At 36.3% G+C, this 27,919-nt stretch overlaps 1 protein-coding gene across 1 annotated transcript; it reads right to left on the bottom strand.

The window, feature by feature from the left end:
- Positions 1-171: 171 nt before the first annotated feature.
- On the bottom strand, positions 172-27,845 carry ttc6 (tetratricopeptide repeat domain 6). Its single transcript, XM_079444079.1, has 31 exons — positions 27,746-27,845; positions 26,463-27,279; positions 24,309-24,473; positions 23,625-23,755; positions 21,403-21,579; positions 21,044-21,203; positions 20,399-20,503; positions 19,759-19,860; positions 18,708-18,794; positions 17,936-18,309; positions 17,218-17,671; positions 16,864-16,993; positions 15,907-16,082; positions 14,422-14,558; positions 14,125-14,294; positions 12,257-12,377; positions 11,860-12,019; positions 10,723-10,805; positions 10,214-10,290; positions 9,829-9,986; positions 8,789-8,923; positions 8,399-8,575; positions 8,161-8,301; positions 7,943-8,056; positions 7,642-7,761; positions 7,151-7,224; positions 5,902-6,112; positions 4,519-4,671; positions 3,774-3,947; positions 3,453-3,678; positions 172-675 (listed from the first exon to the last, which is right to left on the bottom strand). Exons 2-31 carry the CDS (start codon positions 27,069-27,071, stop codon positions 515-517), a joined length of 5,262 nt encoding a protein of 1,753 aa, XP_079300205.1. The 5' UTR covers positions 27,072-27,279; positions 27,746-27,845; the 3' UTR covers positions 172-514.
- Between the last annotated feature and the right edge of the window lie 74 nt (positions 27,846-27,919).

The following is a 27,919-nucleotide window of genomic DNA, read 5'->3' as shown; positions in this document are numbered from 1 at the left end:
GTTCCTTTGTCTGCTGTCGTTTTGGATTTATATTTGGTTGTGCCCATCTCAGTCTGTGGATTATTAAAAACTCTTTTGATTTTACTCCTTCGTGCGCTTTTTGACACACCAGACACGTAACAATGGCATATTCACTCAAAATGTCATAAAATGATATTTTTAATGCAATGAAGCCTTTTCAACAAAAAGATGATTTATTTATTAAATATATAAAATTAAAAGACTAAATTTAAATAAAAACTTATAAAAAAAACTACAATTAAGATGACTACATTATTTAACATATGCTAATGATATTTGTCTGGTGTAAAAACTGTTATAACAGATGGCTGGAAAAAAAAAATCTAATTAAACTGTCAATCTGGATCTTGGTTTTCCACACATTCAATAATTTCTTTAATGCAATTTTAAACTCACAATTAAATTTAAACTGATTGCATGCAACAAAATTAAGACAAAAATGTTCAACAACTGTATTGCATTAGCTAATTATAATAATCTAAGAAGCAAACATCTAATTTTCAATCTCATTCTCTGACCCTGAGCAGCATCTCGAGTCCTGAAGCTCCACCGACGTTCTGTAGTCATCCAGCGCCTGCTCCTTCCATCCCAGATGACCCCGAACATCAGCCCTCAGTTTATAGAGAAGAGCATCTCCAGGCTGCAGCATCAGAGCTTCAAGAAACACACACACAGAGATATGTTTGAGCAAAATGTCACTCTTACCTTCCCCAGCATTTATCAATCTGTCTCCTGTTTACACAGAGAGGTGTAGCATTATTTGTGCTGTTTTCACCACAACAGCTTTGCTCACAGTTTGTCTCTCAGCTCTGTTCTTCTCACACAGAGACTGACGTTAATGTTAGGCTAGCACACATCACCCAGTGCTTATTCGTGACTGAAACATCAGGCTGTGAGAGATAGCGAATAGGAGTACATCTACTTTTTAGTTCACACAAGAGGGACAATTTGCTAGCAGTTTGCCATCTGCATTTGCATAAATTACCATTGCTCGCCTGGTATCTTTACAGACGTTGTTTTGCTTCAAAGAGCTCGCACGTAAAGGCCTTGATTTGAGTGAGATAATATAGAAAAACTCATTTTTAGGGCTTATAGGATAAGTGTCCAATGTGTCTATTTACGGCTAACAAAATTAGATTGTTTGAAAGCGCATGCTGGAATAGCAACTGATTTCTCCATTCACGGAGAACATACTCATTAGATACCGAGGGCCATCTGTTTCCTAATATCCCATCTGTTTCAGCTGCAGGTGGACGGGCTCTAAGAAACTCTGGGTTTTTATATCAGAAATGCTTGCACATCCTTGCGTTCGGCTTCATAAATATGCAGCCTGTCAAGAGGAAATCTGTAATTGGTTTACACAGTAACCATAGTAACCACCTTTCTCTAGGTGTAGAGCAGTACAGAAACATGGTTGCTGCATTTGTTTTCCTTCTGTGTCTTTTTTCTTTTCCCCAGGCAGTCATGTGGCCAACCCATCTTGTCCTCTTGTGTGTGAAAGTGTGTGCTGAAAGCATTCATCAGCCACACACACACAATCATGTAGTCGGTCTTTGGACTCTGAGTATTAAGTCTGTTCTACACTACAGCTTGTTTAGGTCAAGAACTGCCATTTAGACAGGACATTTTTTTTTACATGCCATTTAGGGACAGCTGTGAGGGAAATTATTAAATAGAATAAGGATAAAACAAAATAAAAAAATTTGGCTGAAAAACATCCATAAAAATAAGCACTGATTTACTTTTAGATAACTAAAAAACATATTACCATTCAAAGTTTGTGGCCAGTTTTATTTATTTATTTTTAAATAAATTAAAACTTTTATTCAGCAAGGATGCATTCAATTTATTGAAAGTGATAGCAAAGGCATTTATAATGCTATAAAAGATTCATGTATAAAAGATTCAATCAAATACAGCTATTTTGAGCTTTCTATTCATTAAAAAATCCTGGGGAAAATGTATCACAGTTTCCATAAAATATTAAGAAGCACAACTCCTTTTAATATTGATAATAATAGGAAAGGTTTCCTGAGTAGCAAACTACAATGATTTCTGAAGGATCATGTTACACTGAAGATTAACGATGCTGAAAATTAAGTTCTGAAATAAATCACATTTTAAAATTCATTAAAACAGAAAATAGCTCTTTTTAATTGTAATAATATTTCAAAATATTGCTGTTTTTACTGTATTTTTGATCAAATAATGCAGCCTCGGTGACCATAAGAGACTTAAACATTTAAAAAGCTTACACGTAATGATTTCAGTGTGCAATTTGCATCAGACGGTCAATGAGTGGACTTATGGTCTGACTGTATAAGACTGAGCCTATAACATGTGTATGACTGTCTGGATTTGTTGAGGATAAAGACAACTTTGCTATCTTTTCACCAGCTCTCCATTCATCATCTTAACAAAAGCCCTCCACAGATATCAGCCAGTGTTATCAGACTTAATTAAATGCAGATGACATCGAAAGTCGGCATGATGTACAAATCTCCCTGTAAAGTGATGAATCATTATTGGCATATTCATGTCAGGAAGTTTCAAAGTTGGAATATAATAACCTTTCTATATATATGCCAATGAAATCAAGAAACACAATATACTCTGTAGTCAGCTTTTGGTCTTGCTCTTTCATGACACGCTGCATGATGATTAATGTGACCTTCAGTATTCATAGGAGAATTTGAGATCTGCGTACTACCAAATTAGTTGCAATTATCATTCTTATGTCAGCTTGAAATACAAATAAAAATAGAATTAAAAACAAAAGCCTAAATAAATCATGCAAGTTAGTTTAGTTTTTGTCTCTACAAAGAATAAGTAACAAATACAGCCTGTTTTATACTACTAGACAAAAAGACATGGAAAATGGTAATGTGAATGTTTAGTGCATTCACACTTCTAGTCAAAAGTTTTAAATAATTAAAATTTTTATTGTTTCTGAAAGAAGTCGATTATGCTATTTGATAAAAAAAACAGTAATATTGTGAAATATTACAATTTAAAGTAACAGTTTTTTATTAACTGTTTTTATTATTATTAATGCATTCTTACTGAATAAAAGTATTTATTTCTCGAGCAGCAGACCAGAATATTAGAATGATTTCTGAAGGATCATGTGACACTGAAGATTAGAGTAATGAAAATTCAGCTTTGCATCATAGGAATAAATTGCATTTTAAAGCAGAAATCTATTATTTCAAATTGTAATAATATATTACAATATTACTGTGTTTTTTTTTTACTGTATTTTTGATCAAATAAAAGCAACCTCGAGCAAAGACTTTTTTTTTTCAAAAACAAAAAAAGATATTAATCTTTCCAAACCTTTGACTGGTAGTGTATAAATTGACTTCAGGGGACATAATGGTACACGAGTGTAGAATACTCCTCCTTTAATAAAAAGGTCTGCTATGGCTCACCTTGCGTAAGGTCACTCTCGGCTGATTGGAACTGTCTGAGAGAGCAGTACAGGTTGGCTCTGTTGAAGTAGGCATGTGCAGACAGCGGGTTGAGGCAGAGAGCCTCATTGAAATCCTGCAGGGATGCTGGGACCTTCCGCAGCAGAGCGTGAGTGATGGCTCGGTTCAGGATGGCAGACTCATCTGAGGGGTCCAGCTCAAAAGCTCGGCTGTAGTACTCGCATGCCTGTGTCGCAGAAAAAATTTGACTCACTATATATCTCAGCGGCTCTCCTCTAGAGAGTCTCCAGAGAGACAGTAGTGAATTGCCTCTGGTTTTACCTGCTCAAACTGTCCATTGTAAAAGAAGAGGTTGGCAGCGTTGAAGTAAGCGAGGGAATATTCCGGGTTGAGGCTGATAGCGGTCTGGTAGTTCTTCATGGCACTAGCTTTATCTCCCATGAACTGTTGGATCAGACCTCGGTTTGTGAAGAGCTGCTCTGCATGAGGGTTACACTGAAAAGGGCAAAGACAAGAAGTGATACTATAGGAAAAATTCACCAAAAAAAACTGACTAAATAAATACATTGTGTTAAAAAATTCTTTGGGTTGTTAAGATTTGTTCATGTTTTTGAAACAAGTCTTGTATGCTCACTAAGGTTGTAATTATTTTATCCAAAATACATTAAAGGCAGTAATATTGTAAAATATTACCTCAATTACTTAAAAAAAAAAAAAAAAGGTTTTCTATATTAATAAATTAAGTGTAATTTATTCCTGTGATGCAAAGCTGATTTTTCAGCATCATTACTTTAGTCTTCAGCGTCACATGATCTTCCAGAAACCATTCTAATATGCTGATTTGCTGCTCAAGAAATACTTATTATTATTATAAATGTTGAAAACAGTGCTGGTTCATGTTTTGTAGAATCTGTGATACGTTATTTTTTTCAGAATTCTGTGATGAATAGTAATTTCAAAAGAACAGCATTTATTTGAAACAGAAACTTTTTTTAACATTATAACTGATGATCACTTCCTTGCTAAATAAAAGTATTCATTTCTTTGAAAAATCTTTATAAACAACCTTTATAGCAGTGTTTATGTCCTGCAGGGCTGCAAACATGTTGCCCATCTGTAGGCTGGTAACAGCTCTGCCTTCATACGCCGCCCAGCATTTAGGGTTCACCTCTACGGCCACAGTGAACTGATTCCAGGCTCTCTGGAAGAATCCCAAAACCTGCCGTAGAGGACAAGATATTGACATGGATTAGTGGAAATCAATAGACTTGAGAGGCAACATGCTGTCTGCAAGATACGGTTCCCTCTCCGGGGGAAGAGACAGAGATAATGAGAGCCAGGATGAATACCAAAAGCAATCAGATACATCCTTGTTTGTTTCCTACTGCTGACCTGATTTCTGTGGTTTGTCTCGGGGCATTGGCCATTAGTACTTCTACACTTAATACACAAGAAATGTTTCTTTTTAAAAAGAGAACTGAGCAACAAAGTCAGAGATTCTGTGCATAGAGACAAAAGATACCAGACACACAAACAAAAGTATTGAATAGAGGAGAATGTAGAAATTAAGATTACAGAGGTTAAGATTTACCAAGCATAAATGATTTATTATGTATAATTTCTTGTTATCTACATTTCAAGCATTTAAAGAGACCACTCAAATTTTTGTAATGCTAAATATTTTAGTTGTTCTGTAATTGACGAATTCTAAAATAACTAGGCTAATGGTGTTGTCAAGAATCTATTGTCAGTTATGATTACTTTCTTTTAGTTTCCTTCCCATAACAGACAAATTTTGGACATGCTGGTTGCCTGCTGAGATTATGTGTATTACAACAAGACAACATTTTATGATAAGGTGATTTATATAAGACATAAAATCACAATAGGCAACAGACAAAACAGGACAAGATTTCAATTTCAGAAATATGAGATAACACGACTTGCCCATATCATCCAGCATATTAATTGTTAAGTAGAGGATATTGCTGCATCTGAGAAGATACAAATACTGATGCCTTAAATACTGAAGCTTATTTCTGCCATGGAATAAAAAAATTCAAAGGTAATTATCTTACAATTCTTAGTAAAACAGTCTGAGATATAAAAGTAAACGTCACAAATGCTTTTTTTATTCCGTGGAGGAAACAAGCTTGTTTTTGCCAATGAATACAAAAATACAAAAGGTAATTGTGACTTTTCACAATTACCAGGATATAAAATTCTGCTGTCAAAATTCAGAGGCATTTCACATAAAATTCTCCCAAAACCAAATTATATGCTATCCACATTAATTTGAGAGTTTTTTTTATTTCTCCAAAGGAAGATTACGAGAAGGATGTGAACAGAGACTTAAATGAAGCATTTGGGAACTTCTCTAAGTCTGTTAAGCTATGAAAGATCAACCTGTGAGAAATAAAAAGAAGCAAGACAATTATTTTTACACTACCTGTAAGTTGTATGCCAGGCTAATGCGGGCACTTGAACAGAGTGGATTGAGATGCAGGGCTGAGAGGAAGTCCCTCTGGGCTTGTTTCCTGGCGTGATTGTGCCCATAATCCATGAAAACATTGCCTCTGCCCACATGGGAATCTTGCAAGAACGGATCAAGTCTTAAAGCTTGGCTGTAAGCATACACAGCTTCCTGTAACTGGCCGAGCCTTGAAAACAGACAAAGAATGCAGACTATTACCCTCAGTGATGTGTCCTAATTCTGTTTGCACATGAAAATTAGCTGTCTGCTTAATTATGAACTTAAAACTTCCCCTCTCTCTTTTGAAATCTGAATTACAAGCTGTGCAACATTCCCAGTGTGAGCTTTGAATTCACCCAGAAGTCTCAGTTTAAAAAGGAAAAAAAACCACCCTGCAATTATTGTGAAGAGCCATTTATTTGAAAGTGCTCCTTTAAAGTAATGAAAATGAACAAATGTCAACTTTTATGGATTCGAAAGCATTCTGTTCTTTAGTAAATGAAAGTTCAGAGAGCAATGCATCTCATCAGTGAGCTAAGATATTTCATTTCTGTCAATCTGATATAAGTCGGTCTGAACGCATTCTGGAAGCACAGCACTTTATGAGTGTTGATCAATAAAAATAATAGATATATTATGCTCTGAATGCTCCATTTAAATGTACGGTAAACAGTAAGTTTATATTCTAAGCTTCTTGTCGCAAAAGAGATAATTACTCACAATTTATTTAGAATTTCATAATTCAGGCATAATTTAGTTTTACATTTTATCCTCTCAACAAACATGTTTTTTTTTTGCAGTTGTGCCTTTTACAACTTTACATAAACGGGTATAATTTAATGTGCGTGTTATATTATATTATATTTTATTTTTAATCATTTTACTTTAAAGGCTCAAGAAAAACTTGGTTTTCCATAATGCAACCTAGAGATTGATACTATATGAATTTACTGTGGTTCATTCAGTACTTCACTATAAAGAGAAGAATGAAAACTCAACTAAATTCAATGAATACCTAGTTCTAAGAAATTCTCAGTGAATAAAACCACATGACCTAAAGCCTTGATCTTTTATTTTAAACACAATAGCAGTTTAACATGCTGTGGAGCAGTTAATATGGCCCCACTGCCACTGCTGAGTGAAAATGGTTCTCAGCTTAAACATGGCAATTTAGCACTGTGAAATAGTCAATCACACTAAATGATAACTCAAAATTAATGCACACCTATGGTGAATAACTCCCAGCGCATGAAGAATTATTACATCCTCTGGTTGTTTCTGTGCTGCAGCCTTAAAATCCTAAAACAAAACACAATAATTTTCACTAACATTATTTTCACTACTACCGCTTTTATAATAATGCTACTAAAGTCAACTTAACAAAAAATTGCTCCATTTACTTTATTAAAATCGGTTCACATTATTCCAAAACATCCTCTAAAACCATCTGGCTTTATTTTTATATTTAATGGCTACTCAGACAATCCAATCAATTCCCAAGGGATAGACTCATACTACGCCGTTTTTTTTAAATCTCCAAAATATGTCAATTTATGGATGTAAGGTGTATTAAGTTGTAAATGACATTTCATGAAAACAAGAATAGAGAAATATGAAAACTCATGATGAATATGCTTTCAAAATCCTAAAGACAAATGGATTACAGGCCCGATGCAATCAATGCTTCTTATTTCTTTTTTTCTAAATGTGGCCTACCTGAAGAGCACTGCCATAGTCATTCAGCTCCACATAAAGAAGGCCACGGTTTATCAAGACTTTCAGCTCAAGCTCCGTCTTACAGCCCAAGAGCAGCGTAATGCTATAGTCTCGGAGAGCCTTGAAGATTAAAGAAAAATAATGCGGAGGAAGAGAACAACTATGAATGAAAATGCAAACGCAGAAGTGCAATTGTTATGAAAAAGCATCCTGCATTAATGTGTACGTTTCTGTATGATCCTGTATACATTGCCGATTTGAAAAAGCGTATGCAAAGTGGGGAAATGAAAAGAAACGTCACCAGTTCATAATCTCGCAGCTCATGAAAACATACACCGCGGTTGTAATATGCAAATAAACAGGCACTGTCCATCTGGATTGCCATTGTCAGATCCTCCGCTGCACTCTTGTATGCCTAAAACAAGATGATAAGTGCACAATATTTCTCTCAAATACCATGGAGACCATCAGCCTCAAGTGACAGGTAATTATGCTCAAAACTGTGCTATTTTTACTAACTTTCAAATAGAATTTAAGAGCTCCTTTATACAAGTATGCTCTAACACTCTTGGGCTGGATCCTGATAGCTTCATTACAATCGAGTACAGCCTTTGCATATCGTCCTTGAGCCCCATAAAGTGCTGCTCGGCTGAGATGCACCTTAAAAAAAAGAGAAAAACAAGTGTTTTTCTGAACCTATTGCACTGAACATTATCAGTTCAGACAGACCATGCATTGAGCTAGAATCAAGGTGTACCTGATAGAGGTTGGGGTTGATTTGGAGTGCTTTGTTAAAGTCCTGCACACCTGTGGAGTCTTGTAGATGTACGCGGCACAGTCCTCTCTGATGGTGAGCCTCAGCGTGGTCTGGGTTCATGCTCACAGCACTGTTAAAAGCATCCAAAGCATGGAGGAGAAGAGAGCCTTCACTCTCCTAAATTTAAAAAAAAAGGTAATGAGAGAATAGTGACAGATATGGTTGTGTTTCCATCTGTTTAGTTTTTTAGTTTCTTATGAATGTGATAAAATGCTACATCTGTGTTATCATTTTTGGACCACACTTAGTAGCATTCAGAAACGTGTTTGAAGAAAGTGAAATGGGTTATTTTATTTGTTTTAATGTTGACTTTATTATTAAGTGAATTACCTGTAACAAAATCATTTGTTTCATGTAGCATATGCCCATAAGATAGAGGACCTCCGCAGCCTCTTGTAAAGTAATGAGTTTAGTTTTATTGGAACCCAGAAGTGACAGGGCCTTTCTGAAACTCTCCACTGCTTCCTGTGTATGACATAATATAAACCATGGAAAAATTGCAGCATTAATAGGTCACAATACTGCCTACTAACAGACAAAAAGATGCTTTATAAGAGGTAACAGAAGTTACAGAATGCTGACATGAGGACTTTGCATTTGCATTTGGCAGAGGTATCCATTACATTCAAGGTATACATTTTACAAGTTATATTCATGCATTCCTTGGCGTTGAACCCGTGAGCTTGGCGTTGCTAACGCCATGCTCAAATGTTTGGTCTGTGGTAGTAATACGGTTTGTCATTAAATTCTAGAATGGTTCAGCAAGACAAAACATGAAATAGCCATTGCATACGTATCTAAAAGCACATTTCACTTAAATTCTGTATTAATGTGCCAAGTTGCTGTACAACAAAAAAAATTTGTATTAATGTAACAAACTACATTAAAACAGACAAATTATTTATTGTGCTTTTTCCATAAATTACATATTTTGTCTTAATAAATTAAGATCACAATAATGAAAAATAATCTGCTGTGTACACTACTGTTCAAAAGTTTGGGGACATTAAGAAATGTTTAAAATAAAATATTTTATTCAGCAAGGATTCATTAAACTGATCAGAAGGGACAGTAAAGATATTTATAATGTTACAAAAGATTTCTTTTTCAAATAAATGCTTTTATAATTTGCAAATAAATTTTTGATTAAAAATCAAGTGTTTGAACAGTAGTGCATGTAACTAAAAATAACAGTAATGCACAGCCTCCAGTTTATCACTTTGGTGTATTTCTAAAGCTGCTGAACAAGTAATACTAATAATGACATGTTTGTGTTGGTGTCTTTGGAAAAGTTTGTTTGGTGTTTTGCTGGCTTAGTTCTGCCAGACAGAGCTTGACCGAGATACACCCTGCACAAGTCTCGGACTCACTTTGAACCGGTGCTCCCTCATCAGCGTCCTCCCGAGAAGGATGAGGTGTGGAGGAGAAGGGCACGTATCAACTGCTTCCTCGAGACAAACAACGGCATTGGCATAGTTCCCCAGGAACGATTGGACGACAGCTTGCTGGACCGGTGATAAACCCAGAGCTGTGACAGAAAGGAGAAGAGCTTTACAGCTGGGTCTAGTTGTTGTTATGGCAATATAAACCACATTTCCCTTCAAGGTTTTCTTCACCTTCAATTGGGCCAGGTGGCCTAACAAGATTTAATGATGCTCATTAAAAGATGGGCAGAGAGAAGGGCTGAGATATTTCAGGAACTAAAAGTATGCTGGCAATTTGCTGAAGAGTGAAATGAACTTATGTGATCATTACCTGTTTTCATTTCCGCTGCGTACCGTATACAGAGGGTAGCCAGGTCAAACTGTTTCATTTCAAACAAGTACTTCCCTCTAAAACCAGACACAAAAATTGAAAGAACTTTTCTCTATAGCAGAGTTTCACTAATTAAAACCAATAAGGGTTTTTTATAGACAGTTGTCATGGACCTAAGTCAAGGTTAGATTTTTAAATGAAGACAAATGAAGGACAGAAGTAAATTCCATTCAGTTGGTTGAACTGGTTTGAGGTTTTACATTATGTCCAATTTCCACAACCATTTTTAACTGGAATTTAGGGAAGACATATTCGCAATTAAGAGAAAGATCTATTGAACAAACTTTACTTCTATCCTTCACAGCCTTGTGTCAGAATAAACAAGGTGGTACTCTGAATAAAGGTCATAGAGGAAGCATTTTCGGTTTTTAATCTCCAAAAGAACCATACAGGAAATCAAGAACTAGAAAATAGAATCAAGGACATGCAAATTTGTGTGTTCAAATTACCTCATGACGTGCAGATCATAAGCGTCTGGCTTTATATGGATGGCTCGAGTCAAATCCTTCACCGCTCTACTCGGATTATTCACCTGTGAAAAATAAAAGATCACTGGTTTAGTTAGTTTTATAAAAATGTACATTAAAATAAAATATTTTAGTAACCAAAAATCTCAAATTAACATGGACTAGGCATGCCGTTATGCACAGTATTTTAATTGAAAATTAAATAATGCCCTGGCTTGTATAGTTATTGTAGGCCATGTTTGTTGGCTTTGTTCAACAATAAATAAAAAAATAAATAATAATAATGAGTTATAATATCAGATTCTGAGTATTATCAGATTCAATAATCAGAAATAATCAATCCGTGTGGTTAAAAGACCAAAGGAAATAGGAACAAAAGAAAAGAATATTCAAATAAAATCACCAAATGCTTTTTTTTTCAATTATCACATACATATATTTATAAATATTGCATAACGTATTTGTAAAAATTAATATTAAAAATGTCTAACAATACATTTTGTTGGATTTAAAAAAATATATATTTATATTTACTTAAATTTACTTTTAAAAGTAATTTATATATTTATTTCCCCTGCAAGTAAAATCATAAGAAAAAATAATAACACACCTCTTCAACAAGCTGCATGATTTGAAGTATTAGTTATGAACATACTGTAGCACAAACAGGGTTTGGGGTTTGTTTAAATTGCAAACCACAACTATAGACCTTAGTCGGCTGAGATGCCATATTGAATTTAATGCAGATGAAAACGAGGCTGTGAGTGACAGACTTACAGTCTTTACAATGCTGTATAAAGGTTGTAAATCATGTAATTTTCACAACTCACAACTTTCAAAATTGTTTTATGTCGTTTTTATCAACTCAAAGTCTTTAAAAAGGTTTTGTCAGCTGAACGATCAGTTTGTTGTTAAACAACAGTACAATCTGTTGAATGCACTGCACTTCTATTCCTCACAGCCTTGTTTTAATTCCTGACAAAAATTAAATATGGTGATTCCCTGATAAAGATCTATACACAATAGTAACAGTTACACTTTTTACTTTAAATACATCAATAATAAATTTGTTCATCTTTTTTTATGGCACTCCAAATCATCCATATAACAGCCGCTTACGTTGAAGTATGCTCTGGCCCTGCATACGTAGGCTTTTACATAGGTAGGTTCCTCCTTCAATGCATTACTGAACCTTCTGATGGCCTCATATTGTCGGCCCATATTCAGCATACAGATCAGTCCCAAACTGACGTGGGCAACAGCCGCAAATCTGCTGTGACTTTAGAGAGGTGCACACAGAGAGAAGAGATGATGACTCAGATATAATTTCATTGATTTTAAATAAGCTGCTCAGAGACTTTGTGTCACTTTTTACCAAGAAGAGATCTTTTGAAAAGTAACTTTCAAAGAGTTTCATGCTTCAATAAATTTATCCTCAACTACTGCCTGCTGCACTGGTGCAACAAAAGAAAATGAAGGTCTTTTCGTCACAGAGTGGAGGAGGCTGGGACATCACCTGTCAAGTTTGATCACAGCTTCAAAGTCAGCCATAGCCTGCTGCCAGTGCTGGAGCGTCATGTAGATCAGACCACGGTGCAGGAATGCACTCAGGTTTTCTGCACTGTCATTGATGAGAACTATAACACACACACATATACAGATAAAACATGGCTAGTGAGAGGGCCTGGCTTTTGATTTTACTTTTCAGCACAAAGTTCTGGCATATGTACCACTTTCATTATCAGGCAATAAATTGTAGTGTAGATATCGTAATATAGTAGCTCAGAGTGCTGACATGAGCACTGTAAGTATGGCTCTATAAAAAAGATAAGAGTGATTTCTGCGTAACTGCTTTGAGTATTTAATTAATTACAGCAATACAGTCATCAGGAGTTGGTCACTGAGAATTAATAAAAGTTAAAGAAAGACAGGAACCATGTATTTGTGGCTATTTTTCTGGTGATTAATGGAGCAAACAAGAACTTTTCACTTGGTTGCCGAAAGCCAAAATGTTAGGAAATGCATCATATTTTGTGAAAAATGTGACATGCTATAGCAAAATAGGCTCTATTTTTGGAATCAGCACCCCAAAATATTTGTACAAAACGAGTATTGGATTTCATTCAGCAAATATGATGCAGGCAGTTGTAATTTATTCAGATGAAATGAAATTCAAAGTGCTGCAAACATATGGACCTTGCATCAATCCTGACAATGGGTGACTGGTTTGCTCCAATATGTATATTGCTTCATATACTGCAAAAGATTATGTTGATAAATTGGCTTAAAGTACATTTTCTGCTGAGTACTTTCTGCATGGTACATGTCACAAAAATAGGCTCAGTGCCGAAGCTCTACTCACGCCTACACTCCTGTTACACAGCACCACAGTGCTTAGGTGGGCAGTGTAAAACACTTTACTGATGAAGCTGTTCAGTTTGCAGTAGAAAACGCTGACAAAATATTCCTCCAATCTTCAGAGATCAAAGCAGCAGATTACAGCTGCCAAAATCATGTACGATAAAACTTGATGGCTCTTATTTGTTCTGCTGGCTGAGTAGTGATATTAACATCCTCATACGACCTGAAGCAACAGATGCAGCTGCCTGCCATGAGAAGTTATGAGAGTGGCCCCAATTGGCTTTCTTTAAAGATTTAGATCAAAGACATGGAGACATAATATGGAAAACAGGATTTCCCTCCCAAGACCATTTATGAAAGCTAAAAATGGGTCATTCAGAAATCTGTATGTATCTGACATTCCAACTGAGCACATTGATATCTAAGTGCTCATATTTGAACACTATCAGCTGACAGCTTTGTCTCAGATGTTTCTCCTAAAAGTCCTTAAGAGACAAACTGTTGATGTACAGTAAGAATATATACATATATATACAGAAAAAAAATCTGAATTGTGAGATATAAGCTCAGAATTCAGAGAAAAAAAGTCTGAAAAGTCTAACAATTCAGACTTTTTCCCCCTCATAATTCTGAAATACAAGCAGAAACAAGCTTCTATAAATTACTGAGGTCTCTCTCAAGAGAAAAAACCCGAAAAGTAGATCAATCCCATTGCTGTCTAGAAGAAACATTAAAGGCATATGAGATATTAACAAGATCTTGTTTCAGTTTTTTCTTTCCCGTGGGCTTCCTGAAGAAATCATATAAAAAACACTCATGTGTAACTTTTGAATTGATTGTTGAACAACCATGACTGAACCATATTTCTAATCATCCTGCATTTTCAACAGTCAGACCTCAACATTTTACTTAAACAAACCCATGGGCATCAGTCTGCCTCAAAATGTTGGCAAAATGTCTTTAAATAGAGTAACTGTGAAACTTGCACATTTTCATGTTTTATATCAAGCATGTTTGTGTTACCAGATGTGCTAAGGTCCCTTAAGGCCATATGAGGCATTATCTCCCTCAGCAGACACCCTCTGTGGTAAAACGCCAACCAGCTACTGGGATCCAAGTGCACAGCCCGAGAAAAGTCCTCGATAGATTTCTCAAACTGACCCAGCTTGGAATAGATCCTTCCTCTGTATGTTCTGCAGTGATTGGAAAAAACTATAATTGCATATACACATCAGCAAAGATATAAAGTAATTACTTATTAGTGGAAATCAAACACAAAGCATGCTGAACTACGCATATAACCCTCATTATAATCCTGACCTTGCTGTAGCATTGCCAGGTTCTTGCTTCAGCAGCAGTGAGAAGTCTTCCAGGGCCTGCATCCATTTGGAGGTGTTGAATTGCTGTATTCCATGGATCATCATTGCATCAGTCCTTGTAGAGTCGATAGTGAAGGTCTAGGGGTCAAAAAGGATTTATTTTTTAAAATCTTCTATGGTTCCATGTAAATTGTAATGACTGAGCCAATGCTTAAGCAACATTTTTCTAAATCAGCATTATCAGCACTCATTTGTGAACTCAAACAGATCTTGGATTTATATTTAGAGTGCATGATGTGCCTGCCAACTGTGTTCTGCTCAGATAAGCTTTGAAAAACTGACTAATTCTGCCCACTAAAACTAATACAAGCTAATTACAGTGATTAAAGAGTGCAAAAATAACACCTGGCAAACAGCAATTCAAAAAGCCTTCTGACAGTGATTGCAATGCAAAAAATTTACAGATTCCATTCAAACATCTTTTTATTGTGCTAAAACTTGGTCTGTTTAGTTTTTTTACAAATCCATTTCCCACCTTCTCTCTGACCCTTAGAGTTAAACGGACCATTAAGTGGCTCGTTTTTGCTGCTGTGCTTTTAAGAAAGGTCCTCTTCACAAGTGAAATGAGAAGCTGCACTTTGCAGTTCTCTCGCCCAGGATGATTTTGACTCTCTCAACAGCCTTGTTGCAAAGCCTGTATCACATTCTGACAGGTTCACAAATCAATTCATGCTGAAATATGCTGCACAAACTGGTAATATCAGACTTCAGAAAGGATATGCAGGTGCTACACACAGCCAGGAACAATTTCTCCACATTAATTTCTCCACATCTTGTCTGTATTTTAATTTTTTTTTTTTATGTTTGAGAATTATAATTACAATACATTTTGACTGTACAGCACCTTTCATATATTAAATGCAGCTTGAAGTACTTCACAGGTCAGAATATAAAAAGCATAAGAAGTAAAAATCAATCAATAAAACCATAACAAGCAGCCACAAGCAAAAACGTGGAAGAGGAATATGTATCTGCCCTACCTATTACCTTATAGGGATGTCAAAATGTCAAATTTCTGGATATCGAATAAGCTTTGCTGACATTATAAAAGATTTTATAAGAAAAAGAGTTTACTGCACTATGAAAAAATACTTTCATAACTTTTCATTGAGAAACTCGAGTTGTTTTTGCTGCTTAGGTTCAATATGTGGTCTTGGGAGAATTGGAGAAATATTCACTTCTGAAAGTTACAGGACCGTATATTTTCATAGTACAATAAACTCATTTATCTCAAAAGGTCAAGGAAAATTTAATTCCTCATGTATGACAGCTTTAAGAAATAAATGAAGATTAATGTTCAAAATCTACCGGATTAGATTAAATAGAGTCATTGTTAATTGTGATTAGTCTATTACACATCACCTTGCAAGCACTGGTTTTTGCTTCTGAAAATGCAAATCAAATTATATTGTCTCGTAGGGCTCACTTTGGCATAGTCCTCCATGGCCAGCAGTATCTCGCCCATCTTTTCATTCATCTTTGCCCTCTTAAAGTAGATCTCTGCATCATCTGGCTTAATTTTGATGGCTTGGGTGTAGCTGAATAGAGCCAGTGTGGTTTCCCCTCTTTGTTTGTAGATTTCTGCTGCAGACATGAAGGCGTCTGAAACACATAGGGAATCAGTCATGAACTTCTTCACTTTGTTCCGAAGAAGGTTTTGTTCACCAGAAATATAATAATTTACAATTACATGAGTATTTTACATTCTCTTTTACCTTTACTATTAAACAGGCTGTTTTTAGGCTTTAAGACTAGGGCCAGGCTGATGAACACTGAGTGCGCATTTACTGTATATTACAATGCTACTTTTTATTATAACGTGACTGGTCATATGTTAATGTGCTCATGGTTATCACATGATAATCACGACAAATTCTGAATCAGTGTTATTTTAGTACTACTTATATACTATTAGAATTTTATTATTATTTTGAATTAGCTTTTATTTTATTATTTTAGTTTTATTTTCAATTACATATTTTGTATTTATGTCAGTTTATAGGTTTATTTTTATTTCAGTTTTAGTTGTTATTTATTTCCATTTAATAATTTTTGTGCTTCAAATGTAAATTCAGTTGCTAAGCTAGCATGTCAAATTTTATTTATTTTATTTTTTTCTGAAAGACCTGTTTTTAGAACTTACTTTCCATAAATTATCTCTGTGAACAGAGGAGGAAGCTCAGCAATGCAAACATTGGAGTATGTCTATATAAGCACATCAAATATTTTTTATTTCAAAACATGATAGTCTTGGTTTGATATGTGCCCTTGAACCGTATAGGTTCTGTTTTGCCCAATACAGAGGTCAGATAGCATACACTAGTATTGCATCAGTATCTTGTCTCCCTGCTGTCTGGTAATGTAAGTGGACTCATGCACACACCTGCATGCTTCTTGTTGTTCTCAACAATGATGTTTAGATCGTCCAGCGCTCTATCGGGGTCGTTTTTCAGCAGGTAGATGTGATGTCTGTGCCAGTAGGCATCCAGTAAATGGGGCTCCAGGGAGATGGCCTTTAAAAATAGAAAAAAAAACAGATCGATCATTAGTACACATTAAACTAAGCAGAAAATCAGGTCGCATCTGTAGAACATTCTGTTCTGGTTTGTTTGGATAATGATTTCTGAAATGAACCATTTTGTAATGAGCTAACACTGAAAAAAAACAAAAAAAAACAGCATTAATTATGCTTACTATAGCATGCATCACTAATAAAAGACAAAAAAATAAGGCTTACAGAATTGAGATCTTTAAGGGCCTGGTTGAGATAACCAAGTTTGATGTAAAGTGCTCCACGACGGCAACGGTCGAAGGCATTGTGGTTTCCACTTTCAGTCAAAGTTTGGGTCAGCTTGGCCACTTCATGCTCCAAATCAACTGTATTGAGACCTTCATCCAAAACCACTTTGTCCAGTTCCTGGATCTCATCCTGTGGAAGCTGGTTCTCCTCCAGACCACCAGGAAAAGAGCCTGCACTCTGGACATTTTCCAGAGGGGGAAAGACCTCGTCAAACCAGGTGTCCCATATCTCTCTGACCCACTCTCGGGGTGGTGTCATGTCCGGTATCCCACCATGATCCGTGGCAAAGGTCTCAAAATCCAGGAGCATGGGCAGACTGGGGCAGAGGAGGAGTGAAAATTGCCCTTTGGAGGTTTTAGACTCCCATGGTAACTTACACAGAGACTCACTCCTTTTAGATAATAAAAGGAAAGATAAACACATTATGAATGCATCCCAACAGACTTAAATGTTGAAAGAATGATGTTCAGAACGGTTCCTTTTAGAATACTAACTGGACAAAAATATTCTTTTTAGAATATTTATGAGATACACTCTAATACGAGATGTGCTGCATCATAAATTGCTGTAAAAGTCAGTTTTATATCATTGGTTTACTTTTAATGCCATGTTTTGGTGTTGTTTTCTAATTCTAAAATCTAATTCTAAAAAAAACCTTGTCAGTGTCCGTGATGGCTCTCTCAGTTTTTTCCAAACGTAGGCCATCTTGACAGAGCTGAGTGTTTTTCCTCTTTTCTTGGCCCTGTGTTTGAAATGGGACACCCTTGCCCTCTCTTTGCCTTTGTTTCTCCTGTGGTTTGGGACCTGGCAGGGCCGCTCTGATGAGTTGGGCTCTTTGTGAACCTCCTGAGGCTTTGTCTGTTTGGCATTGGATGGGGATTCTTTGGCCAGAGCTGCACAGATTGAGTTCTGTTGCTGCTGCCACCACACATGCTCCAGCTCCTGGGAAAGGCTGGTGAAGTCGGATTGCAGCCGAAGATGGGGCTCAAAATCTGGGGTTAAGTGCGGGGCAGAGCGAGGCCGTCTCGCCTGAACCCCCGAGGGGAGACAGGATATTACAAGAGGTGAAAGTCTGGTTGCGCTCATTTCTCCTACAATACACCAGAACAACTTGCATCCAAGTGTTAGGTTAAAAAAGCTGAATTGTTTTAAGTACTTTATATAACATATAGGCTACACAGAATGAAAATTAGGGAAAAAAAGATCTGTTAGTAGTAGAAATTGAAATTGGCAAAGGTGTATGAAAGATTTCAAAAGGTGAAAACTTTAAGGCATTGCTAGCTAAACTCCCAAACACAGAAAGGAGTACAGTTGTTATCTTACAGACAGTCTAGCTTTATATAAGAAGAGACAAGGTTAACTAATAAAAAAGTACTAGGAATTCATCAAATAATTCTCCAACAACAAAACTAGAATAGACTTCCAACCTGTTCTGCTGAGATTAATGAGGGAGTCGGTGAGGCTGTTGTTCTGAAGTCTGCAACAGACTTACACTTAATAGGCGAGACATTTTCCTGGGGACAAGGCCAAGTTTTTAGAGAATGTCCAACACAGTGTTATTCAGAAAACGGTCTTGAGAATTCACTGGAGTTAGTGACATGAATGCAAACTAACAATTCTTTCTTTTCTTGTTTTCCTCCTTTCTTGTATGTATGGAGACAAATATGAAAAGTTGGCACAGCAGTGACAGCAGAGTTCTGCTTTGTGACATTCTGTACAGCTTCAAAACCTAATTTAAATAGTTTTCTAATTCTTGTATAAAAACTATGCATGTATAGCCTAAATATATTATGCATGTAGAGACTATGTGGAATATTTATAACATATTAAATAGTGCTTACTATTGTTAAAAAAGTTTGGAATTGATTTTTAAATTTTTTTTTGGAAGTCTCTTTTGCTCACCAAGGCTACATTTATTTGATTAAAGCACAGTAATATTATTACAATTTAAAATAACTTTCTATTTTCTAACTAATCTATTTAAAATTTTATTTATTCCTGTGATCATTACTCCAGTCTTCAGTGTCACATGATCCTTCAGAAAGCATTCTAATATGCTGATTTGCTGTTTAAGAAATATTTCTGATTATGAATGTTGAAAATGTGAAAATATGCTTAATTAAAACAAAAATAGAAAAAGAATAGAATAGAATGTATTTGAAACTGAAATTCAAATAAATTTCCTTTCCTGTCACTTTTGATCAATTTAATGCATCCTCGCTAAATAAAGTATTTTTAAAAAATCATACTGACCACAAGCTTTTGAACGCAAGTGTATAAAGTTATGGAAACATCATAATAAAAATATAATACAAAAATGTTTGTAAAGAGTTTCATGGATATGTCATTTTGTCAATTACACAACTATAACTATTGAAAACAAGTTTTTTCTTTCTTTTAAGAAATGAACTTTTCCGAATTTGTTTTCTGAAACTTCCTCTTTAGACTAGGTTAATTAAGGTTAATTAAACAACAAACCTCAGAAGTAGCCTGTTCTGTGTCCATCACATGGCTAACTGACTCCTCCACATTGTGCAGCTCGTCCAAAAGATTCTCTTTGCACAAATCTGACTGGGTTATCTGAGGATACAAAAATGAATAAAAATGTAAGCCAGAGCAGTGACTTAATAGCATAAAAGTGTATAACACTGGAACAAGATTTCACTTCAGTTATTTTCCTGATCAGAAGGTAACATGAGGAATTTAATATTCCCAGCATGAGCAAGCTCAAAGGAAATATCCTTGAGATAATTTTAATAGCTATAAATTATGTGAATTGCAGGCATTAATATGTAAGTCAAGTGCTAATTTTTTTTTATTTAAACTCTTGACAAGATCATCCTCAAGTGCTTCACCCCCTTTCTCTTTTATTATTCGCTTACAAGTAAATTGCATTCAAAATCAAGATAGATAGATCAAGACAGAGAGAAAGCATGTATCCTTGTTAGTATAGAGACACAGATTTGCTCTGGGATCTTCTCTGAATGCAGAAGTCTACAGCATAAATGCTAGAAGCTGATGGGAGGAGGCATGCAGTGATTTCTGCAGCAAAAAGGTGCTGTTAAAAGTCCCAGCACACTGAGATGGAAGCACAAGTCTGTTAATGATGCCTCTATACCTGGTATTTGGGGAAAAGTGTGTCTTTCATAACATAGGGGGCGCAGATGAATTTAGGAGGTGCTGGGCTCCAGAACATTCTGAGCTCACTGGGACACAATGTTGCCTATGAGAAATAAAGAATTACAATAATTGGATGTTGAAAGAGCTGTTCAAAAGCATTCTAATGATGATCAGTGGGCTTATGTAACAGTCTAATAATAATAACCAACCCAGGAGCTTGAACAATAAGAAATGTGTAAATCTTTAATTCATATGTTAATATATTGGGAAAATAATGTATCTAATGCCATCTAGTGACAGAATATTTCAAGTACAGTGGGGAAAACTGGGTATAATTTGATTGTATTAAACTCTACTATGTTTGAATGTACATAAACAAGTGCTTTACATATAATCTACTGAAGAAAGGTAACAGACTTAAAAAGTCAGTTTTAACTAACCTTTATTGCATATTTGATAATATACTAAATAGCATAATTATCCTATCATAAATCACTGCCTCTGTCAAGCAAAACAGTTTTGCCTATACTCCCTTAAACCGGAGCCTTGGTTTTAATTCGGCACATCTAGTTGTCAATGTCATGCATTAGTCACTCTGTTGAAACCACTGACAGTGAGTCATAAAATAATAGATCTTTCTTACAGCACGTCCACACATCATAATCCTTGGTCTCTCCACGTAATACTCTGCTATTCTCTGCCAGTCCTCCAAAGCATCTGACGTCTGTTTAGGCATGTGGGAAATGCAGTCTATCTGTGCTGAAACCCCAGTAGAATCAACAGAAACACCTTCACACACCAGCCTACAATGAACGATAAAACATTAACGGTACATCATTGGATCTTGAAATGTCATATTTGGCCTGGAAATACATCTTTAGAGTGACTTGAACAGGTACAGTGCTTTAAGAGGAAGAGTTAGAACCTAAATGGTGACCTGAATTCATAATGAATGAGTTTTAATGAGAAGCATTCTAAAAGAAACATGGCTGTAGATTATACCTTTGCGTGTCAGGATGAGATATATGTCCAAGTGCTGTCCTCTGCTGGGTAAACTGTGCTGTTGCAGTGATCAGGTTTTGAGTGTGGCAGATTCTAGAAGCAAGTTGCAACTCAACAGGCACGACTTGACTAGCAGGAGTGGTACACAAATGGTGGATGGTTTTATACCCTTCTGCACTGCAGACAGAACAAACAATTAGAGGGCAAAAAAACCTGTTATGTGCTTTAAAAAAATGCTTTAAGAAAACGGGGTCTAAAGAAAGCAAGACAGAAAAACAATAATTTATGGCCTCTTCCAAAGCAAAATGACAAATGTAAAATAAAAGCATTTCCATTAGTGGTCTCAGACTTCAGAACACCACTGTATGTACCAAATAATGCTTGCTTGCTCACTAGTCTCAGTGTAATCAATGGTTTCAAGTTTCCAACGGCCCGAAATTATGTTTCATGACCCAATATAAATAAATACATTCTCATTACAGTCTCATCAAATAATTTTACCATTCGATCTGGTATCAGGGTCTCACAAGAACATTTCTTGGACCTTAAACGCAAACCATTTTGGGAGCCAACTCAATGTGATATAGGCCCTATGTTCTGCCACAAAAAGATGATGAGTCAGTCTATTTGCACAGATCGTCTCTGCCATAACTTCACACCACTGTTTGAACTGTAGACAGCAGGAGAAACAACTTTGTGTGTGGGCCCTTTGTGTTCTTCAAACTGCAGACAGGCAGGAGAGTCCCTCCACCACCCACGTCCCCACGGCTCCACTGACAGCGCCAATTTATTGCGTACGTTTCGTTCACTCTGGCCTGTGACAGGCTAGATTTATCACCTCGCTCTGGCACGGTTAAGCCTCATCGAAAGACCTGGAAGGTCACACCAAAGTCACTGGCCCTGCCTGCACTGAAAAGAAACATTCCTGAACCGTAAGGAGGAACCTTCAACCTGCCCCACTATCCATCTGCCCCGTAGGCAGGCGGCGCTCATGTAAACCCTCTCAACCGCATCCAACAGGAACCTTTCAGTGACCCTTGTGACTGGAAAAAGGTAGTAATTAAAAGGCTCTTTTTCAAGAGTGAGGGAGTGGCTCAGGTCCAGCCGCGCAGGTAGTAAATCTTGCGTTATCAGCTCTCAGGTGAGTGCTGGAGAGGTCGGGAGGAGGGATGCGTGGGTGCGCTGGCTCCAGACAGAACCGCAGTGCAGATGAGTGGCGTAAGTGACAGACAATTACTCGCTGTGTTACTGCTCCCTAAATAGGGCTGATGACAGTTTTGGACGCTCTTCTCAGGTAGCGTGAAACTAGATGATCATTTGCGTCCAAGGCCACCCTCTGCGTCCTTCCGCTAGCGATGAGTTGAGAGATTGACATGCTGATAGCAAGTGGAACATGCCAATATATCAACACATAGATTAGTGAACGTTAGTGTCATAATGCATAAAATCAAGTATACAGCAGCCTCAAAAGCATTTGAACATTGATGACTCACTTAAAAATGTCTGAATGTCATTGCATTAGATGCAATACATCAAATCCACATCTAGTTTAAAAAAAAGATAGCTTTCTGAAAAAGAAGTGTGCTTTAATAAACTGTTGTCATGCTTAAAGGATGTAGATGTAGCTTGCTGTGCTGACTAACATACGAAAGCTCATAGTAAGAACTTCATTATAATTTTAACAATAGTGTGTTAATCAATATAACATTTAATATATTTTAAGTGTACTAAATTGCAACTTCATCACTACAAATGTGTAATTGCAAATATATTTTAATACCTGACATACACTTTGCAGAAAGTATATTCTTTTAAAGTATATTATGTCTGTAATAAGTACTCTTTTTAAAAGTATGCTAAAGTGTGCTTCTTTTTTATAAGGGATAACAATTTTCACAAAAAGAAGTTTTAAAATAATGTGCAATACAACAAAAAAAGTATTTGGACACTTTGTGGTTGTGTTCATTATGTTCATTTGTTCATTACTACATCTGTGGAATGACTGTGTAAACTGACTTCATACATCCACTAAAAATCACCAAAACACCCATTGATTAAACGTTATTGATCAAAAACAAAACTATTTTGAGAAAAAAAAATTTTGCTCCACTTGGGCCAGGTGAAACTTGCTTTGATAGTTTGCCGTCTAATGCAATTAAATGCATACTATTTATGTCCAAATACTTTTTGGGGGCCACTACATATCACTAAATATTTTATACTCATTTTTAGGTGTCCATGTTGCCAGAAGTGAAAGGCCTTGAATGGTTTTGGTCTGATGGGATATCCTTTCTGGTCTCTGAACTGGAGTCAAGCTACATCCATGGGCCATTATTATATCTTCATTGGTCACCTTAAAAATATATATATATTAAAAAAAATACAGTATATATACAAATTATTTATGAACAACACCTTGTGGTGCCATCCCTAAGGGGCACAAAATCACTCTAAAAGGACCTTTTCCTGGACTGTTACCAGCTTTTGGAATGACCTCCCTATCTCAATTCGAACAGCTGAGTCTTTGGCCATTTTCAAAAAACATCTAAAGACACATGTTTTTCGCCAGCACCTGACGAACTAATACTAGCACTTACCTATTCTATTCTATTAAAAAAAAAAACTAGCTATGTGTACTGTGCTAGACTAACTGAGACTTGTCACAGCACTTTCAGTCTGATTGCTTCTATTGTTCTCCTCATTTGTAAGTCACTTTGGATAAAAGCATCTGCTAAATGATTAAAAGTAAATGTAAATGTTTACATAGATTGAAGGAACATGTACCCGATCTAATACATTCAGCACCACTCGTGCTATTGCTCATACTTACTAACTTTTAAAAGTTATTTGATTGCACAACTTTCAACTTTTAGTAGTTGTATAATCAAATATCTGTTATTGTTTACCTGGGATAAGAGATCCTCGAGTCCTCCACCATCAGAGCCAATATCAGAATCCTTCTGTAAAACTGACTCAGCCATCTTGTAGACAACAGATGACAAAGTTGGATGGCACATTGGTCTTGGGGAACATTTCACTTTTGCTACTGAGGTATCTCTTTGAGTTGGCCCCTGAATAAAAAATAAACATATGTTTATAAAGATTCCTCTTGGAAGTTTTCATTCCAAACCTATGACTTTACCCATCAGAATGTACAAACAGGAAATGCTACAGATTTCCTCACTACAATGAGACTCAATACAGTATATCAGAGCCACAAGCTCACCAGGGCTTGAAAAACAAACAAATGTGTTGCTTCTTTGTTGCCTCTGAGGTTTCTGAAACTGACAGCTCCCCTTAGAAATGTTATCTTACTCTTGTTATGTTTTATAGTAGAACTTCAGATGGAAGATTTATGCTGTGCGTGTTGACGCCGCGCCAAAGCAGTTTGTGTAATATTGCACAGTATATCTCATTACATTGACATGTTGCACAAGCAGTGGCCCTAAGTAGTATTGAAACACTTAAGCCAAATTTAAATTCCAATGCATTAGATTCAAAACATCAAACCAAGCGGCTTTTATTTTAAAGGAAGATGTTGCATGTACTGCATCAAGTACAACAGCGTTTGTTAGGTTTTAAATGATACAACAATAAATATACTGTTCATATTGAACTATCCACTAATAATAATAATAATAATAATAATTGCTCATGAAAATGAATTTGTTTGGAGATGCCATTATTTTATACATTTAAATAATAAATAAATTAAATAAAGCTAACTTTATCAGAACTGCAGCTATGTAACTTGTCTTTCCATATAATATAAAATAAAATAAAAATAAATATAAAAATAAATCAATAAAGAATGAACAGTTAACCTCATCATCAGGGCTGCAGCAGTGTCCAACTCCTCTTTCCATATAAAATTAGAATATAAAAAATAAATAATAAACTACTAAACTACTAACCTAATAAAATAAAATGCTAACTTTATCAGTAAAATAAAAGAATAAAGAATAAACAACTAACCTAATCAGAGCTGCAGCTGTATCCTCCTCTTTATATATAAAACATAAATATATAAAATAAACTATTAAACCAATAAAATAAAATAAGACATTAAAGTGCCCCTATTATGGATTTTTGAGAATTAACTTTCATGCAGCTCTAAGTGAATGAAAACATCCTGCAAAGTTTTAAATCTGAAAGTGCACCGTGTGTAAAGTTATTGTCTCTCAAAAGAAAGAGTCGACTCTGAATCATTGAAACGAGTCGTTTTTAAAACAAATCCCAAGCCGTTTCATATTGAGGTCAACATGATGGTCTTTTCGCGTTGGTCCAAGTAAGGCATGCTGCAGCCCACAAGATCCAGAGGGCGTGGTTGGATCCACATATAAGGGGTGGAGATTGGTAGGTTTAGGGTGGAGATGGGGTGGGTTTAGGGATCAGGGGGTGGAGGTGGGTAGGTTTAGGTATATGCAAGTAAGGTGGGAGGAGTTGGATCTGGATCCAACCACGCCCCCTGGATCTTGTGGGCTGCAGCGAGACGCTCCTCCGTTGGTCTGAATGAAAATGCAAATTCATTCTTTGCCACTAGGTGCCGCTTTTGGAGCAGTAAAATAGCTGTTTCCCCGGTAACGCTGTACACAAAGCAGCACTGAGCTCACAAATGCTGCTTTATGAGGCATTACAGGCATGATGAAATGAAAATGAGACCTCAATCTGACCAATCACCGCAGATTAGCGTCACGCAAAGGAGGGGTTTGAAAAAAATTTATCGTTGAGCAAATCTTTTGGGAGTCGTTGAGCAAGTAAGGTCAAAATAAATGCATATTATGACCTTGCATGCATGTCAACCTGTTGTTGGGGACTCCCAAAACCAAAATATGAACCTTTCATTACCCATAATAGGGGCACTTTAAATAAAATAAAATAAAAATAAACAGCTAAGCTCTTTATCAGAGCTGCAGCTGTATCAAACTTCTCTTTTCATGTATAATAATTTATATAAAATAAATAAAATGCTAACCTTATCATCAGAGCTGCAACTGTGTCCAGCTTCTTTCCACAGAATGTACAATAGCACCACTATCATCCTCTATATGCCCACTTACCATCACTAATGTGTCTGCTAAAGTCTCATTTGGCGCCCTCTGTTGGTCAAACTCATCTGGCAGCTCAGGTCCAGCAATAAGTCTGGCTTCATTTAGCAGCTCAGAGGTGGATTTGATGCTTTGGATGGTGCTTGAGCCAGCGCTGCTGGTGTGACTCTGGGAGCTGCTGTGTTTGGGGAGAGTTTGATGTTTATGAGGCTCCCAAGATTTTTCACTCTTTCCTCTCTGAGCTCTTTTATGCCCATTCTGTGCTGAATTCACAGAGCCTGACACCTCGTTGTCATTACAGCTGTCCAAATCCGGCTGGTTCTGTCCTCCAAAGAAAATGGACTGTTGATTGCTGAGGATTTTCATCTCCTCACCTGAAACCTGCTGAGCAAGTGTGCAAGGTTTGTAAGATCCACCTGCTGATAAAGGCCTCTCTGATCTGGGCTTAGCAGGAGGTTGCGGCCTTTGGGACAAGGATACTGCTTTGGTGGTCCCTGCAAGAGAGGCTATGACAGGCTTTCTGACAATCCCATGCCTGGCTTTAAGTTTTGGAAGAGCCATTGTGTTCCCTGATTTGTCTATGGAGGAAATGTTTGGGCTTGTGCTCTGACCCCGGCTCATTTTGTAGGTCTTTGTTGAAACATGGATTTAGGGGACAGTTTGCAGAGGAGAGGAAAGTGAAAGTCTATTTGAGTCCCAACACAGCTGGGTTTTGTCAGGATGCGGGGGAAATCTGGGATGACAGGGCTCACCTGGCAAGGTAAGAAGGAAGTCTAACGTTACTTCTGTTCTGACTGAATTCATATGGGTGATTCATATATTGGAAATCCTGGAAATGAAAAGGAAACAAAAACAGAAGAAAATCATATGATTTTTTTTTCAACAAATATGCTTAATATTGGGGAAAAAACTACTTTTTTGCCTAATTTCTGAATTTTTTTGCTTCCATATTTGTGTCAAGACTGTTAAAAGACCTGTATCTGCAAAATATTATATACAGACCATAGAATAACAAGTCTTAGTTCAGTTCTATCAATTGAATTTTGTAATGTTGTTATTTATCCTCATTCTCTACATTATCTTTACACGTTTGTGCTACTTATAAAGACAACAAAATACAAATAAAAGTTTAAAACTGTATTTGACGGTTCAAAGCTACAAACGCTAACGTTATATAACGTTAGTTAGCCAGCTAAGTTAACGTTAGCTTTCTATCTCAAAAGTTGGTTTTCATAATGCTGTGACGCAACAAATCTTAACAAAACCTTTAAAAGTATTCTTTAAAAGTATCTTACCTTTAAATGTACTTCAAATTAAATTGTATCGGCTGAAAAATAACTTCAGCTTTTTACCTCAGAAACTCAAACATTGAAACGCCAGGCGGCGTCTCCTAGCAACCAGCCTTAGCCATGCGCGTGCCAGAGAAAATCTGAACCTGAAAATATTCAAGTACTAGATCATTATGTTGA

This window comes from Barbus barbus, assembly GCF_936440315.1.
Source record: "Barbus barbus genome assembly, chromosome: 20".
In the NCBI taxonomy this organism is placed as follows: Eukaryota; Metazoa; Chordata; class Actinopteri; order Cypriniformes; family Cyprinidae; genus Barbus; species Barbus barbus.
The sequence above is the reverse complement of the archived record's forward strand: the minus strand, read 5'-3'. Positions and strand labels throughout refer to the sequence as shown.